Raw genomic sequence first — 14,837 nt, 5'->3', positions numbered from 1 at the left:
CACACACACACACACACACACACACACACACACACACACACACACACACACACACACACACACACACACACACACACACACACACACTATACAAACCTGCACATATATTTACACACACATATTGCATGCTGATGGGTTCACACACACACACACACACACACACACACACACACACACACACACACACACACACACACACACACACACACACACACACACACACACACACACACACACACACACACACACACACACACACACACACACACACACACAAATACTATACAAAAATATATACAAACATATATTTACACACACATATTGCATGCTACTGGGCTCGCACAGCACACACAAACACACACAACCTTCACACACCTGACATCATTACATGATATGTGCAGCAAGTGGGCACACTGGTGCGTTCAACATGCTAACATGCCCCCTGTGGTGTGGCTGTGCCTTTATTTAGGGCGAAGACGGTGAGGATGGCGAGCCAGGACCTCAGGGGCCCCCGGGAATAAAGGTGACGTGATCTCCTTCCTCTCTGACAAATGGCAGAAGTATTTATAGTGGCATGTTGGGCATTTGGTGCGTGGCATACAAGGGTTGTTGTGGAGACCCACTTTTACTGTAAGGGCACGTACCCACCCCTGCCACAAGGAGCTGGATGATGGTCGCAGCAGAGGGGGGTTTCTGTTGAGATGGGCTGCTTCGTTGAGATGAGCTACCAATAGGTCGTTAACTTTTGGTGGGTGACAAATAAGGGTTTGTGGAGACCCAGTTTTGAGGGCATGTGTAGTCATCGTCCCTCACCCCCCACCCCTGCTACAAGGAACTGGTTGGTGATCATAGCAGCAGAGATGGTGTCAAGATGGGCTACTAAGCCGAGATTAACTACCAATAGACTTTTACATCAACATATACCAAACCCTAACGCCTAGGGAGGTGTTACTGCGATGTGTTGTAATGGCTTAGCTGGTTGCTCATAGCAACACAGCAGGGATGCTCCTCATGTGTTAATGTGTAGGGGGGGGGGGGCGCTGTAGTGCAGTGCAATGGCTGGGTAGTTCAGCTTGACTGATAACTCTTATCGACACAATATGCATGCTCCTTGTTTATTCATGTGTTGCGTCTTGTGTTTGTATTGCAGGGGGAGGCTGGCATGCCTGGTGGCCAGGGAGAGAGGGGCATCGATGGGCTCCCGGGGATGAAGGTGAGCTCCCCTACCTCCTTCTCTGCCCAGCTTAAAAAAATGGAATATGAAAAAGCAGAGGTGAAAACCAGATGTGTCCGTCCCGGGATCAGAAAGTAAAAACCCTGCCTGAAATTTGATCAACCATTTCTAAGTCAACTGATCATAATGAATACTCAAGGCCCGCAGAGCAGTTACACAGTGAAGTCTGCTGTGTTGGAAGGGAGCTGTGGCGTGGATTTTACTTCTGAACCAGGGTTTGACACAGAAGACGAGTAGGTAGAGCGCTGCTAGTTTTCCTCAATAACAGCTGGTGCGCTTGGAGGGTGCAATGTTCAACACAAAGGGAGGAAGAAATCCTTGGTCCAGGCACTTCAGTTGATTGAAGTGAAGTCCAATACATCTTTATTCAGTGGGCTGGTACCTTAAAAATCTCAAAAGTGTATTGGCCCTACGGCTTTAATCAGGTTTTTGAAACAATATGTCTTCTTAGGCTGTTGTTGCTGAAATGATAAAAAACGTCTGGAAAAGTATTTGGAAAAATGTTGAGGTTTTTTGATTTGTTATGTGTGAACAAGACCAGAACATCACAGGACATTTAAGTCACTAGAGGACATGCTTTTTGTCATCTGAATGCATTTCTCTGCAGTCAAAAATCCAGCTGTGCTGCTCAATTGTTACTGCTTAAAGCAGAGTAGCATTTTCACATTGTTTCCACAGATTGAGGGCCTGAAAGTATTTGGATAAACTATGCATGATTAGCCTAAAACGTTAGCTCATGGATTGGATTGTGTGCATATGATTTCACAATGTGGCGAATGTCATTGTCATTACAGGGAGAGAAAGGAGAATTGGGAGAACAGGGACTGCAAGGAATGATGGTGTGTACTTGTTGAGTGTGTGTGTGTGTGTGTGTGTGTGTGTGTGTGTGTGTGTGTGTGTGTGTGTGTGTGTGTGTGTGTGTGTGTGTGTGTGTGTGTGTGTGTGTGTGTGTGTGTGTGTGTGTACGTGTAAGTAAGTGTGTGTAAGTGTGTGTGTGTGTGTGTGTGTACGTGTGTGTGTGTGTGTGTGTTTTTGTGTGTGCGCCCGTGTGTGTGTGTGCATGTCCTTGCCGTGTGCGTGCCATGTGTGTGCCTGTATGCATGCTTTTATGGGTGTGCATCTATTTGCATGTGTCTCTGCATTTCTGTGTGTGTGTGTACATATACTGTAAATGTGCACGTATGCCAGTTTCTTGCCTAACTCTTCCTTGCCCATCTTCTAGGGTTATCCTGGAGAGAAGGGTGCCGCTGGCTCCTTCGAGCTGACAGGAGAACTCCACCATGCTCTTCGGGTAAGTTTGGACTGAAGTCTGTCTAAGATTCACTTGCTACAAAAGATGGCGTCCACATGCACTACACGTGTGCACCGCATACATTTAACTGTCAATGGTTGGTGTATGCTATATGCACTATACTGAACTCCACCATGCTCTTCGGGTAAGTTTGGACTGAAGTCTGAGATTGAGTTGCTACAAAAGATGGCGTCCACATGCACTACATGTGTGCACTGCAACGCATACATTTGACCTATTTTCAATGGTTGGTGTATACTGTATGTATTATGTCTGAAGGTTTTGAGTCATGCTGGCCACCTTTAACCAAGGGGTTTAGTTGGAAACAAGCTAGGCTAGCTCCAAAAAGCTTACAAAGATATATGGAAAGGATATGTATCGTAAACTTACAAAATGGTTCATACTATATGAGCTATACAATTCTTGTGTGGCACATACTGTAGGAGTGGCCCATTTCTCAATTTCCTCATATGCAAGTAAGGTAGACATACACTTTCTGCATACTGCAACAAACATGTTACACGGCATGTGTTTGAGTGCCTTATTTCATGCACTGTAAAACATTGCAAGCTAGTTAAACATTAAAAAGTAAGTTGTCCTGCTGCATTAAGTTTGTCAGTTAACCCAACTCGAGACTTAACTCAACTCAAAGCTTTCTCAAGTTGAGTTAACTCACAAATTTAAGGCAGCAGGGCAACTTAGTTTCTTACGTTTACAGTAACTGGCTGCAATGTTTTACAGTGTGGCTCATACTTTCAAAGAGGCGCATTTCTTATATACGATTTCAGAAAACTTGTATAGGCATGTACGTTTTTTCATATATTATTTTTCATATGGATGTTATCCAAATGTGGTTTAGTTGAAAGCAAGCTGTCAAGCCCCCAAACAACTTACAATTAAACTGCCTTTTCATGGTACAATATATGTATGTATGTATGTATGTATGTAGCATGTGATGTATGCCCAATGCCGTGTCCACAAATGTCATGCAAATGTGATTCCTCTCCCCCTTTAGGGACCACCGGGCCCACAGGGAGACCAAGGACCCAAGGCAAGACCACCCTCACACCACTCCTCTTCTATTTAGTCTGACAAGGCATTAAGCTGTACATGCGCTGTTTGTGGCCCCCCCCTCCTGGGCCTGCTGCCTCAAGTCGGTGGGCTGTTGAGGGTGAAGGCTTGATTGCAAGTGATGTACTAATGTGTGTCATCTGTGTGTGTGTGTGCGTGTGTGTGTGTGTGTGTGTGTGTGTGTGTGTGTGTGTGTGTGTGTGTGTGTGTGTGTGTGTGTGTGTGTGTGTGTGTGTGCGCGTGCGTGCGTGCGTGCGTGTGTGTGTGTGTGTGAATATGTGTCTGCGTGCATATGTGTGTGCGTGCATGTGTTTCTGCGTGTGCGTGTATGTGTGTATGTGTTTCTGTGCGTGCGTACGTGCACATGTGCGTGCGTGCATGAGTGTGTGTGTGTGTGTGCGTGTGTGTGTGTCTGTGCGCGCATATGTGTGTGTGTGCATATGTGTGTATGTGTTTGCGTGTGTGTGTGTGTGTGCGTGTGTGTACATGTGTGTGTTGTTTTTTGCAGGGAGAGCCCGGTTCGCCTGGCACACACGGTGCAGATGGGCCACAGGTGGGTAGTAATTGTGTGAGCGTGTCATGTGATTACCATTTGGCATGAGAACATGTACAGGATGGGACTCAAATGTTGAGCCCCCTGTGTTCCAAATGGAATATCGATGGAAATGGCCTGACTTGTGATTTTTTTCTGGATATGGCCCGCAGGGAGAGAGAGGAGAGAGGGGAGAGGACGGCAGCCCAGGGTACCCAGGGGAGAAAGGAGAGAGGGGAGAGATGGGCCTGTCTGGGCCACCGGTAAGCACATACGTACGGCAAACGCACTTACATACATACTACACACTTACATACATACTACAACTATAGCGTACAGGACGTGCATTTCCCACAGTACAAGGACACATGCATTGGTTAGTCTGTAGATTTTGAACATACACATAGCACAAACATATTTGCCATCTGTATGCATTTATAAATAAATGTATACATACAGTACATATATACAATACATACATACATACATGAAGAGTCCAGATGCAAAAAGGTGCCATTTCAGAAAATAATCTTAATTCATTTTTATTTAATACAAAGCTATCAAAATTGCATATTTTTTATTTTATTTATATAATATAACTATTTATATGTATTATCAAGTACATGAATGTAAACCAAACCAACAACGGGGTTCTCTAAAAATATAATAAATGCAGGACTTCAGAAATGGAGTTTTGCAACTGAACTCTCACATACACACATACATACATACATACATACATACATACATACATACATACATACATACATACATACATACATACATACATACATACGTACATACGTACATACGTACATACTGTACATACATACACACATACCAGGGCTTTTTTTTACTAAACTTTTTCGCTTGCCGGCCACTGTAGTGGTTTTCCCGAGTCACTAGCCATTCAACTATTCTACTAGCCACGAATTTGATGACACTGTACATCTGACTTCAGAATTCTGATATGTCATTCTGATATGTCATACCATAGAATAAGCTACCTGCCAACTTGGCTAGTCACACTGAAATTGTTACTAGCCACAGCCAAGTTTTACCAGCATTTGGCTGGTTGCAGGTGCCAGTGTCAAGCCCTTATACATACAGTACTTACTGTACTTACAGTACATACAGTGTACATACACATACGACTTCTACATCATTATATAGACACATACATCATCTATGTGCAGTACCCACATTAGTCTATATCAGAGGTGTCAATCCCGGGTTCAGAAAGTAAAAACCCTGCCACAAATTGGATCCAACCATCTCCGAATCACCTGATAATTGAACACTCAAGACCAGCTGCTTATTAGAGTCACCTGTGTTGGAAGGAAACTGTGGCAGGGTTTTTACTTTCTGGACCAGGAATTGACACCTCTGGTCTATATACATGTGCAGTAGTTGTAGGATCATATCCACATACATGCAAAAAAGACACATACAGTACTCCCTGTAGCATATGTATGATATAACTGCATTTTAGCCAGGTCCTTAACTGAATGTTGAGTGAGAACACTTCACAACCTTTCAACCCTGTAAATGCCCGTGTCTGCCTTGGAAAAGGAATGCAATTTTGAAAACGTGTACTTTTCCGTATCACTTACCTGCTCAAATCCCTCTGTTAGGGTTTGGACGGCCAGAGGGGAGAAAAGGGAGATGCCTGGATCCAGGACAACCTGGTCAGTATAGCCCTGTCATCACGCATGCAAGGCCAGAGCAGTGAGAGGGAGGGATGAGGGGTGTGTGTGTGTGTGTGTGTGTGTGTGTGTGTGTGTGTGTGTGTGTGTGTGTGTGTGTGTGTGTGTGTGTGTGTGTGTGTGTGTGTGTGTGTGTGTGTGTGTGTGTGTGTGTGCATATGTGTATGCTTGCATGTGTGTGTGTGCATGTGTGTGCATGTGTGTGTGCATCCGTGTGTGTGTGTGTGTGTGTGTGTGTGTGTGTGTGTGTGTGTGTGTGTGTGTGTGTGTGTGTGTGTGTGTGTGTGTGTGTGTGTGTGTGTGTGTGTGTGTACATGCACACACGCATATGTGTGTGTGTGTGTGTTCATATGTGTGCTTGCATGTGTCTGTGTGCATGTGTGTGCATGTGTGTCTGCATCCGTGTGTGTGTGTGTGTGTGTGTGTGTGTGTGTGTGTGTGTGTGTGTGTGTGTGTGTGTGTGTGTGTGTATGTGTGTGTGTGTGTGTGTGTGTGTGTGTGCGCGCGTGTGTGTGCATGTGTGTCTGCATCCGTGTGTGTGCGTGTGTGTTTGCATCTGTGTGTGTGTGTTTGCATCTGTGTGTGTGTGTGTGTGTGTGTGTGTGTGCGTGTATGTGTGTGTGTGTGTGTGTGTGTGTGTGTGTGTGTGTGTGTGTGTGTGTGTGTGTGTGTGTGTGCGTGCGTGCGTGCATGCGTGCGTGTCTGCGTGTCTGTGCGTGCGTCTACAGTACATGTGTGTGTCTGCATCTGTGTGTTATAGCTTGATTCCATGCTCTCGGCTGCCTTGGCACGCTTCAACAAAGTTGCATAAGAGGGAAGTGGGGGAACTAAACTGAACAGGTGCCCTGGCCACATTGAGCTTTCTTGAGGGTGTGCTATATAAAACCTCAGACACCCTGGCCTCTTGTCTCGTGCTCACTGTGTGCTGGTCTCTGGTCTGCTTCTTACTCCATCTATTCCACCGGCTGTGGTGGCTCAGGAGGTAGAGGAGTCGTTTAGCAACCTTAAAGTTGCAGGTTCGAGCTCTGCCATGCCTGACCACATCGATGTGTCCTTGAGCAAGACACTGAAGCCCAAGTTGCTGCTGGTGGCAGGGTGGTACCCTGCGTGGCAGTCACTGCCACCGGTGTAAATGGGTGAATGTGAGGCATACATTGTAAAGCGCTATAGGGTGCTCGGAGGAGTGGAAAGGCGCTATAAAAATGCAGTCCATTTACCATTTACCATCCCCCCACAGGCCCAGATCATCTCACTGCCAGGGCCTCCAGGGCCTCCCGGACCCCCCGGGGCCCAAGGACTGCAGGTAAGTCTGGCCAGGTGAACGGAGGTTGATGGTTGGTGGTTGGCTCTGCTTGGGAAGGAGGATTGGCTATTTCTGTATGTATTTGTTTATTTCATTGCCTTTGGAGAGAGATGGATTGGTTATCCATTTCACAAATCATCAGATTTTAAAAAAACTTTTAGAAAAGCACAAGGCCGTCCAATGAGGGGTGGCTACGTAGACGTTGGGGTTAAATGGACAAAAGTCTGGCCAGTTGGATAGAGCGCTCAAGTGAGGGCAGGACCGAGTCTCTCAGAGTCTGAGCCCAAGTTGAATCTTTAAAAGTTATTGGTTATGTCTGAGTGGTTGTTGGCTTGTGCGTGTAGATGTGCTTTTGAGGCAAGTGAAGAGCTCTAAACAATGGTTTTGTTTTCCAGGGTCATCATGGAATGCCTGGCCTGAAGGTAAAGAAAACAATCCCTCTTTCTGCTTACACTGGTTAAAAGCTTTGAGAGTGTTGTGCTGAAATATATCTTTGTGTGCCAAAACAAAACACTCCATACACTTAAGTGTGACCAACCCATCCTGTAATATTGTGGGGAACTGCTCCATCGGATTCAAATTGCCTTTTTTTGTCTCTGTGAAAATGTATCTGAGCAGACAACAAATCGTCTGTTTATTTTTAAACGTCTAATTTTTGGTTGAGCTTTTGTCAATCTGTTTTCCATCGTGACTGTATAGGCCGGCATTATAACCACCTGAAATGTGCTTTAATTCTGTGTTACGCACAGACTGTGTCATCCATTATTCCGCATAACGATCTTGTTGTGCCACAAATACATTATGGAATGCTTTTCTCTGCCTGAAAAAAAGAAAACTTGAGGTCGAGAGCCCAGATTCTTGCAGTCAGTCACGCCGAATCAGTGTATAGACCACCCCAGTGTATAAAAACAAACTGGCACGTACAGTTGACTACAAAATCCCATGTGGGAGCAATGATAACTAACTGCTAATTCATTCGCGATTTGCTAATTTGCGCGTTCATCTGGTGTGAAGTTGGTCCTGAAGCTCGTCTCCTTGTGTGCTTTCAGGGCGAGCCGGGTGATGTCGGCCGAGGACAGAAGGGAGAGAATGGGGATCAAGGTCTCCCGGGTCCCAGAGTAAGTTGTCTTAATCCTCGTTACAATCAAAATGAGTTTTATTGATCAAGTATAGTAATGTGTACAAGGAATGTAACTCGAGTAGATGTTTGATGGTAGATGTTCTATATGGCATAGCCTGCACAGGTCATACAAGGAAATTGAAATTACGTTTCTCTAATAGAGAGAGAAATTTAATTTCAATTTCCTTATATGACCTGTGCATATGAAGAAACTGACAATAAAAGTTGACTTGACTTGACACACATGATCCCATACAATACAATACAATACAATCAGGTTTCTAAATTAACACCAGCCAATCGACCAAATGCTGGTGAAATTTCAGTTTGGCTGGTAAAAAAGACAAACTTTCTAGCCACTTTGACCCGTTAGTGAGTGTGTTTGGCTTGTGCGATTAACATCTACCAGCAATTTTGTCTGGTGGTGAAAAAAAGTTAATTTAGGGCCCTGAATACAATACAATACAATACAACAGACAGATGTGGATGCATATTACAAATGTGCACTCATATTACACAATATTGCTCATATTGGTGTCCAAGTCCTTCAGTTTCAGTTTAGCGTTCCTCAAAGTATACACTTGAGACAGAGCCACGGGCTTCTCTGGGATGTACATAGTATGCACTCCTATTTATGGTATAAATATTGATTACTTTGAATAAGTTAAACATGTCCAAACGATATCTTCCACCCCCTTCCCCACCTCCTCCCATCTTGCCCACCAGGGTTTCCCCGGTCCAGCGGGTAATGACGGCCTAACTGGCGTCCCAGGTGTCAAAGGGGAAAAGGTAAGTTTAACATTTGTGTCCACTCCAGGGGTGCATTTCTCAAAAGCATAGTTGTTAGCAGTCAGCAACTTGGGTAGTTGTCAATTGGAAATTGCATTGCAACTAACAAAGTAGCTAATGTAGTTAGCAACTTTGGTTTCGAGAAATGCACCCCAGAATTGTCTCTGTTCAGGCCTGGGGTGCATTTTTTGAAGCCATAGTTGCTAACTCTATTAGCTACTTTCTTGTTTTCAATGCAATTTGCCATTGGCAACTACCAAAGTTGCTAACTGGCTAACAATTATGCTTTCGAGAAACACACCCCCGGACTGGTAATCTGGTAAACATGGCATCTCCCAGTGGAGTGAGAGTCCTTGGTGGACAATGGTGTTGGACTATGCTGGTGCCTTTTTGGGTCCCTGTCCAGCCCTGTCTCTGTCTGTAACAGCAGCATGTGTTGCGTGATGTCCAGTGCATGAGCAGAATTGACTTTTCCTGTCCTGGTAAAAAATCAGGGCCTTCATAAATATTCAATGCATCTTGAATTTGATTGTAATGCTATTAATGCCAACTCCTCCGTCTCTTTGGGAACATTGTCTCATTGCTATTCTCCTCTCACACATGCACCCCCACAGGGCAAGCCTGGCCTGCCTGGATTAGATGTAAGTATTCAGCCTTTTTACATTTTTTCTTCTTTTTCGGTTCACGCTTAATATTGGTCGCATTTAGTGTGATGAATGGATCTTCTCTGGTGCTTATTTCTTTTTTGTTATCGGCACTGAACTGAGAATCTCTGTGTGATCATTAGGGTTTTCCCGGACTGATGGGAGAGAAAGGGGAGATTGGACCCAGAGGAGAGAAGGTTTGGCACCGCCGTCTCTTCACTAGCGTTCACTAACAAGCCTGCAAGCTGCAGATGGGGCCCCTATAAACACGCTGATTGATGTCATGATGAGGGCTATGATAAGATACCATTGGTGTAGAGAACATCCAACTGTGTCTAACCATCTGTCTCTGTCTCTCTGTCTCTGTCTCTGTCTGTCTCTGTCTCGCTCTCTCTCTCTCTCTCACTCACTCACACACACACACACACATGCACGCACGTATGTACGCACGCACACACACACACACACACACACACACACACACACATGAACACACACACACACACACACACACACACACACACACACACACACACACACACACACACACACACACACACACATGCATGTGGACACACACACACACACACACACACACACACACACACACACACACACACAGAAAATATGCTCTTCTCTTTCTTTCTTCCTTCCCTAAACTCCTCTCGTCTTTCTTTTCTTGACAGCATTGTCAATGACTATCACTTCTTAACAGACAAGTAAACCAACCAGTTGTGCTGCATAGGGGAACACAATAGATAGAAAGTCAAATATAAATAGCTAGTGTGCAACCTACTCACTAACCTAGGAAATCCCATGCTGCTTTGCACAATAGTTCCGATCTGAAAGACAGCATGGATGCTCAACTAAACACAGTGGCCTGAGCGAGGGAGCCAATCAGAGAGCGGGGAGGGGTTGAAAGTGGTGACGCCTGACTACTGAATAAATGGAAGCTGGTTTGCGATTTGTTTAAATACAACTGACAACTTTGGTTATGGGCTACGTATACACAAAATGATACATTCGAAACAGCCAATAAATGGCCGTTGGCGATCCACATATCCCCTCTGTAGGCGGTCCCCAGACCATATCACACTTATGATATGGTCTGGAGTGAGCCAGGCAACCTACTCACACCCTATCCAGTATAATCACATGCAGTACCCTTGTAACATGCATAGTAACCCACACAACTCAACATACTGTTTTCCTTGCCTTACACCAAATAATAATTTTAACCCCTTTGCGCAGAGTCTATGTTACATCTTAACTTTCACCAAAATTGTAATAACCAAAAGTCTTAATCTGTTACTTAAGGCTCTCTGTAATGTCATAGCAATGTTGTTACTTGTATGAAGTTGAGTCTTGTCAGCAATGAGTGAACAGGCCTGGCAGTCTACTGTCATTGTATGTCAATTATGTTTTAATGTGATTGTGATTCCACAGGGGGACCGTGGCCCAGTGGGCAAGAAGGGGCTGAAGGGGCAGAAAGGCGAGCAGGGCCCTCCTGGACTAGACCAGCCCTGTCCTGTGGTGAGTCACTCACCCTCTGACCACCAGTGATGGGCAATAATATGGATTCATTAGTTATAATGACTACACTACAGACATCGTTCTGAAATCTTTTTAATTGTATATGACCATGCAGGGCTCTAAATGTACTTTTTTTCATCATTAGCCAAAATGGCTAGTAGATGTTTATCTTACTAGCCAAACAAATACTCACTAATGGGACAAACCGGCTGGTATTTGGTCTTTTCTACCAGCCACACTGAAATGTTACCAGCATTTGGCTGGTTGGCTGGTGTTGATTTAGAGCCCTGTGAACAATGTAAAAGGGAGATAGGCCCTCTTGTATTCAACTTACTGTGGTATAATTCCTCTGTAGAAGTTTGGAGGAGTGAGGCTGTCTCTCTGTAGTTTTTCATGAAGGACAATTCTGCTTGTAAAGTTGCCAAAGATTTTAAGTACTTTGTATTGTTTTAAGAGATGTGAGGCTGCAAAAAAAGAAAGTTTACAAAGTCCAAACAATTCAACAGTGTGTTCCCCTCTTTAGTGATAGTTGACTCCTCACATGTCTACCGTATAAGTGCAATGAATGAGACAGACAGTCTTTGAGTGCGTGAATGAATGAGTGAATGAACGAATGAATGCATATGAATGAATGAATGAATGAATGAATGAATGAATGAATGAATGAATGAACGAACGAATTTCGATGGCAGGCCTGAATGAATGAATGAATTTGAAGGGCAGAACTGAATGAATACGTTTCAATGGCAGGCCTCAAGGGAGAGACGTGCTGGGTAAGCAGGGTGGCTCTCCGACGCCCTCTGCCCCACGGTATAGTATACGACTATGTGTTGTAGTATGACTATGTGTTGTCTTGAGCTGTGTCATCTTCTCCACCCATACTAACCCCCAGGCAGTGGTTATATTGCATTGTTACATTTTATGACACATTCAATACATTACATAAGGATCATATACTGTGTGTGTGATGCTTATCCAAAGGGATTTACAGTACTTAGGTGCAGGGTATGTGTTACAGTCCCTGGAGCAGTTAGGTGCCTTGCTCAAGGGCACTTCAGCCGTGGTTGAGAGTACTGGAGGGCATTCATATTCTTCCTGTTTAAGGGATTCAAAAGTTCCACCTTCCAATTCCAAGACTCCCAAAACTTCCTAACCATTACTCCATGGCTGCCCCATTGCTTACTTTGATATTATGCACTCTTATCAGTCTCAGTATGCAGACACAAGGAAATCCATGTGGCTATCTAAAATGTTGGATTTGGAGAATTGATGATGAACCTACATTTTGGAATTCGGAATATCAGTTACTGTTTCCATGCATGAATATGAAGAGGTCAGAAACACACGCACAATTATCTTTCCTCTTGGCCTTCACAGGGGAATTCAATGGGAAACATTCTCTCTGTGTACTTCCTGAAGTGACACCATGACCACTGCCGGGGGGGCTTGTGTTTGGCTTGTGCTGTGTGTGAAGTCACTGTGTGGGGCCCAGGAGTAAACAGGAACATTTGACACCATTGATACTTTAGTTAGTAAGTTAGTGAACCGTGGCTCAGGGCACAGCATCGGTGTCTTGTGCTGGTGGTGTGAACAATACACAACCAGCTATTGAAAGTGAAGACACAGGGGGGCAAAGCTTGTCCCTCCACTTTGGATGTATCAAGATGGCAGATATGAGTTGAAGCATAGACATAAATATGTATTTTTTATATTTTGTGGGCTTTTCTATGCCTTGATTAGGACAGGACAGTTGTAGAGAGACAAGGGATTAGCGGGGAGAGAGAGGCAAGGAGGGCTCGGCAAATGGACCTTGGGCCAGAATCGAACCCGGGTCGCCGATGTAGCATTCGAGTCACAGTTGGGCCGAACGTAAATATATCCAGTAGTGTAGGTACCAGAATATAATGTCTATGAGTTGAAGTGGATGAGTCATGTTACTGGTAGCCACAGTATATGAAATAAATCTGGCTTTAACCAATGAGACTGCCTAGTAACATTGATAACCCCATAGATATGATTCAACCAGTGTCTGAACATGACATGTGAGGCCAGTTTTGTTCAACACACCTCATGGTCATTGCATGCCAATAAGAACAATATAGCTCCTGAATTGTGAATGCTGGCTGTACCATCCTTGCTGACAGTGACTGGGATTGTGGCTGTGGTTGTGGTGGTTTCATTTATCGTCAGAGTGATGTGAATGCAACATTTGTTTAGACGTGCATGCATGGAGTTTGTGTTCCATTTCATTCTGCAGTTTTTTCCATTTTTTTTCCAGTGGTGTTTTGTGTAATGGAAAAATCAACATTATTGTCTTGGTAATTGTTGATGGATCGGTGGAGTTTGTAAATTTGTCAAGTGTCTTCCTTGTGCTTGCCTGTGGTGGTCGTGTCTCATCCCACAAACTGTAGCAGGGGTTGAAATGGCATTAAAATACCTACCCTGTCTTATTCCTCACACAGGGTCGAGATGGGCTGCCTATACCAGGATGTTGGAACAAGGTTTGTACTCCCAGCATTCTTTCATCCCAACATTGTACAGTGCAGGTTTCTGCACAATTGCTACGTTTACATGAGACATTTAATTCAGAATTAACTGACTCTAATTCTGAATAAATCTTAATTCCGCTTTGAAAACGTCATGTAAACACCTCTTAATTCGGAATTAAAGGAAAGATCAAAGTAAACTCGACGCAACTATTTAATTCTGAATGATTAATTCTGAATTAAAAACATCATGTAAACATAGTGAGTATGCATATGTAGGTCTTGATTTCTGTAATCATGCATTATAAAAGTTAATGTTATTGTTTCTCTGTTTCTCTTACAGTGATCTTTGTCTTTGAAGCATGGGATTTGTACATATCGATATATATTTTGCAGCTAACACACTTTTGCCCTTTTTAAACATTTTTTTCTATTTAATATATTGAGGATTTATACAGCATCTGTCTATTTTTGTGTTTTATGTTTTGTTTTGTTTTTACATAGACTACGGCACTACATTTAAATATTTGAATGAAGGATGGTTTCTATGGCATTAGTGTGATGTTTTGTATCGGAACAGCTGAATGGGACACTTGTAGTAGAGCGGCTACAAGGCCAATTTGGCTTGAATCGTGCAAATTATGATACAAGCATGAAACTTGGCAGGTATGTGCTTAAGACCAATACAATCAAATCTACCTGATTGGCCACTTGAAATGGCGGCCATTTTCCAAGATGGCCGCCAAAAAGGGCTCCAGAAATGGATTTATTGCATAGAATTGACCTAGAAATTTATGATAAAAGCATGAAAATCAACATGTATGTGCTTAAGACATATACGATAAAATCTACCTGATTGGCCACTTGAAATGGCGGCCATTTTCCAAGATGGCTGCCAAAAAAGACCCCAGAAATTGATTTATTGCATAGAATTGACCTAGAAAATTATGATACAAGCATGAAATTCAACATGTATGTGCTTAAGACCAATATGATCAAATGTACCTGATTGGCCACTTGAAATGGCGGCCATTTTCCAAGATGGTTGCCAAAAAGACACCAGAAATTGATTTATTGCATAGAATTGACCTAGAAAATTATGATACAAGCATGAAATTCAGCATGTAT

General features: G+C 43.7%; 1 protein-coding gene across 3 annotated transcripts in view; it reads left to right on the top strand.

Moving 5' to 3' along the window:
- LOC134453046 (collagen alpha-1(XXIII) chain) overlaps positions 1 to 14,298 on the top strand; it is a 35,559-nt gene extending 21,261 nt beyond the window's left edge. For 2 of the 3 annotated variants that reach the window (XM_063203812.1, XM_063203813.1), the window contains exons 10-26: positions 470 to 523; positions 1,151 to 1,213; positions 2,029 to 2,073; positions 2,457 to 2,525; positions 3,541 to 3,576; positions 4,105 to 4,149; positions 4,302 to 4,391; positions 5,763 to 5,816; positions 7,072 to 7,137; positions 7,533 to 7,559; positions 8,187 to 8,255; positions 8,984 to 9,046; positions 9,661 to 9,687; positions 9,834 to 9,887; positions 11,137 to 11,223; positions 13,686 to 13,724; positions 14,053 to 14,298. In XM_063203812.1, the coding sequence (XP_063059882.1) occupies positions 470 to 523; positions 1,151 to 1,213; positions 2,029 to 2,073; positions 2,457 to 2,525; positions 3,541 to 3,576; positions 4,105 to 4,149; positions 4,302 to 4,391; positions 5,763 to 5,816; positions 7,072 to 7,137; positions 7,533 to 7,559; positions 8,187 to 8,255; positions 8,984 to 9,046; positions 9,661 to 9,687; positions 9,834 to 9,887; positions 11,137 to 11,223; positions 13,686 to 13,724; positions 14,053 to 14,055 (891 nt within the window). In that variant the 3' untranslated portion in view covers positions 14,056 to 14,298. Of the gene's footprint in view, positions 1 to 469; positions 524 to 1,150; positions 1,214 to 2,028; positions 2,074 to 2,456; positions 2,526 to 3,540; positions 3,577 to 4,104; positions 4,150 to 4,301; positions 4,392 to 5,762; positions 5,817 to 7,071; positions 7,138 to 7,532; positions 7,560 to 8,186; positions 8,256 to 8,983; positions 9,047 to 9,660; positions 9,688 to 9,833; positions 9,888 to 11,136; positions 11,224 to 11,973; positions 12,034 to 13,685; positions 13,725 to 14,052 lie in introns of all 3 variants that reach the window. The other variant, XR_010035541.1, reaches the window with a different exon arrangement.
- Positions 14,299 to 14,837: the final 539 nt, after the last annotated feature.

This window comes from Engraulis encrasicolus, chromosome 7 (assembly GCF_034702125.1).
Source record: "Engraulis encrasicolus isolate BLACKSEA-1 chromosome 7, IST_EnEncr_1.0, whole genome shotgun sequence".
Classification (NCBI taxonomy): Eukaryota; Metazoa; Chordata; class Actinopteri; order Clupeiformes; family Engraulidae; genus Engraulis; species Engraulis encrasicolus.
Note: the sequence above shows the minus strand (reverse complement) of the source record. Positions and strands in the feature narration are given on the sequence as shown.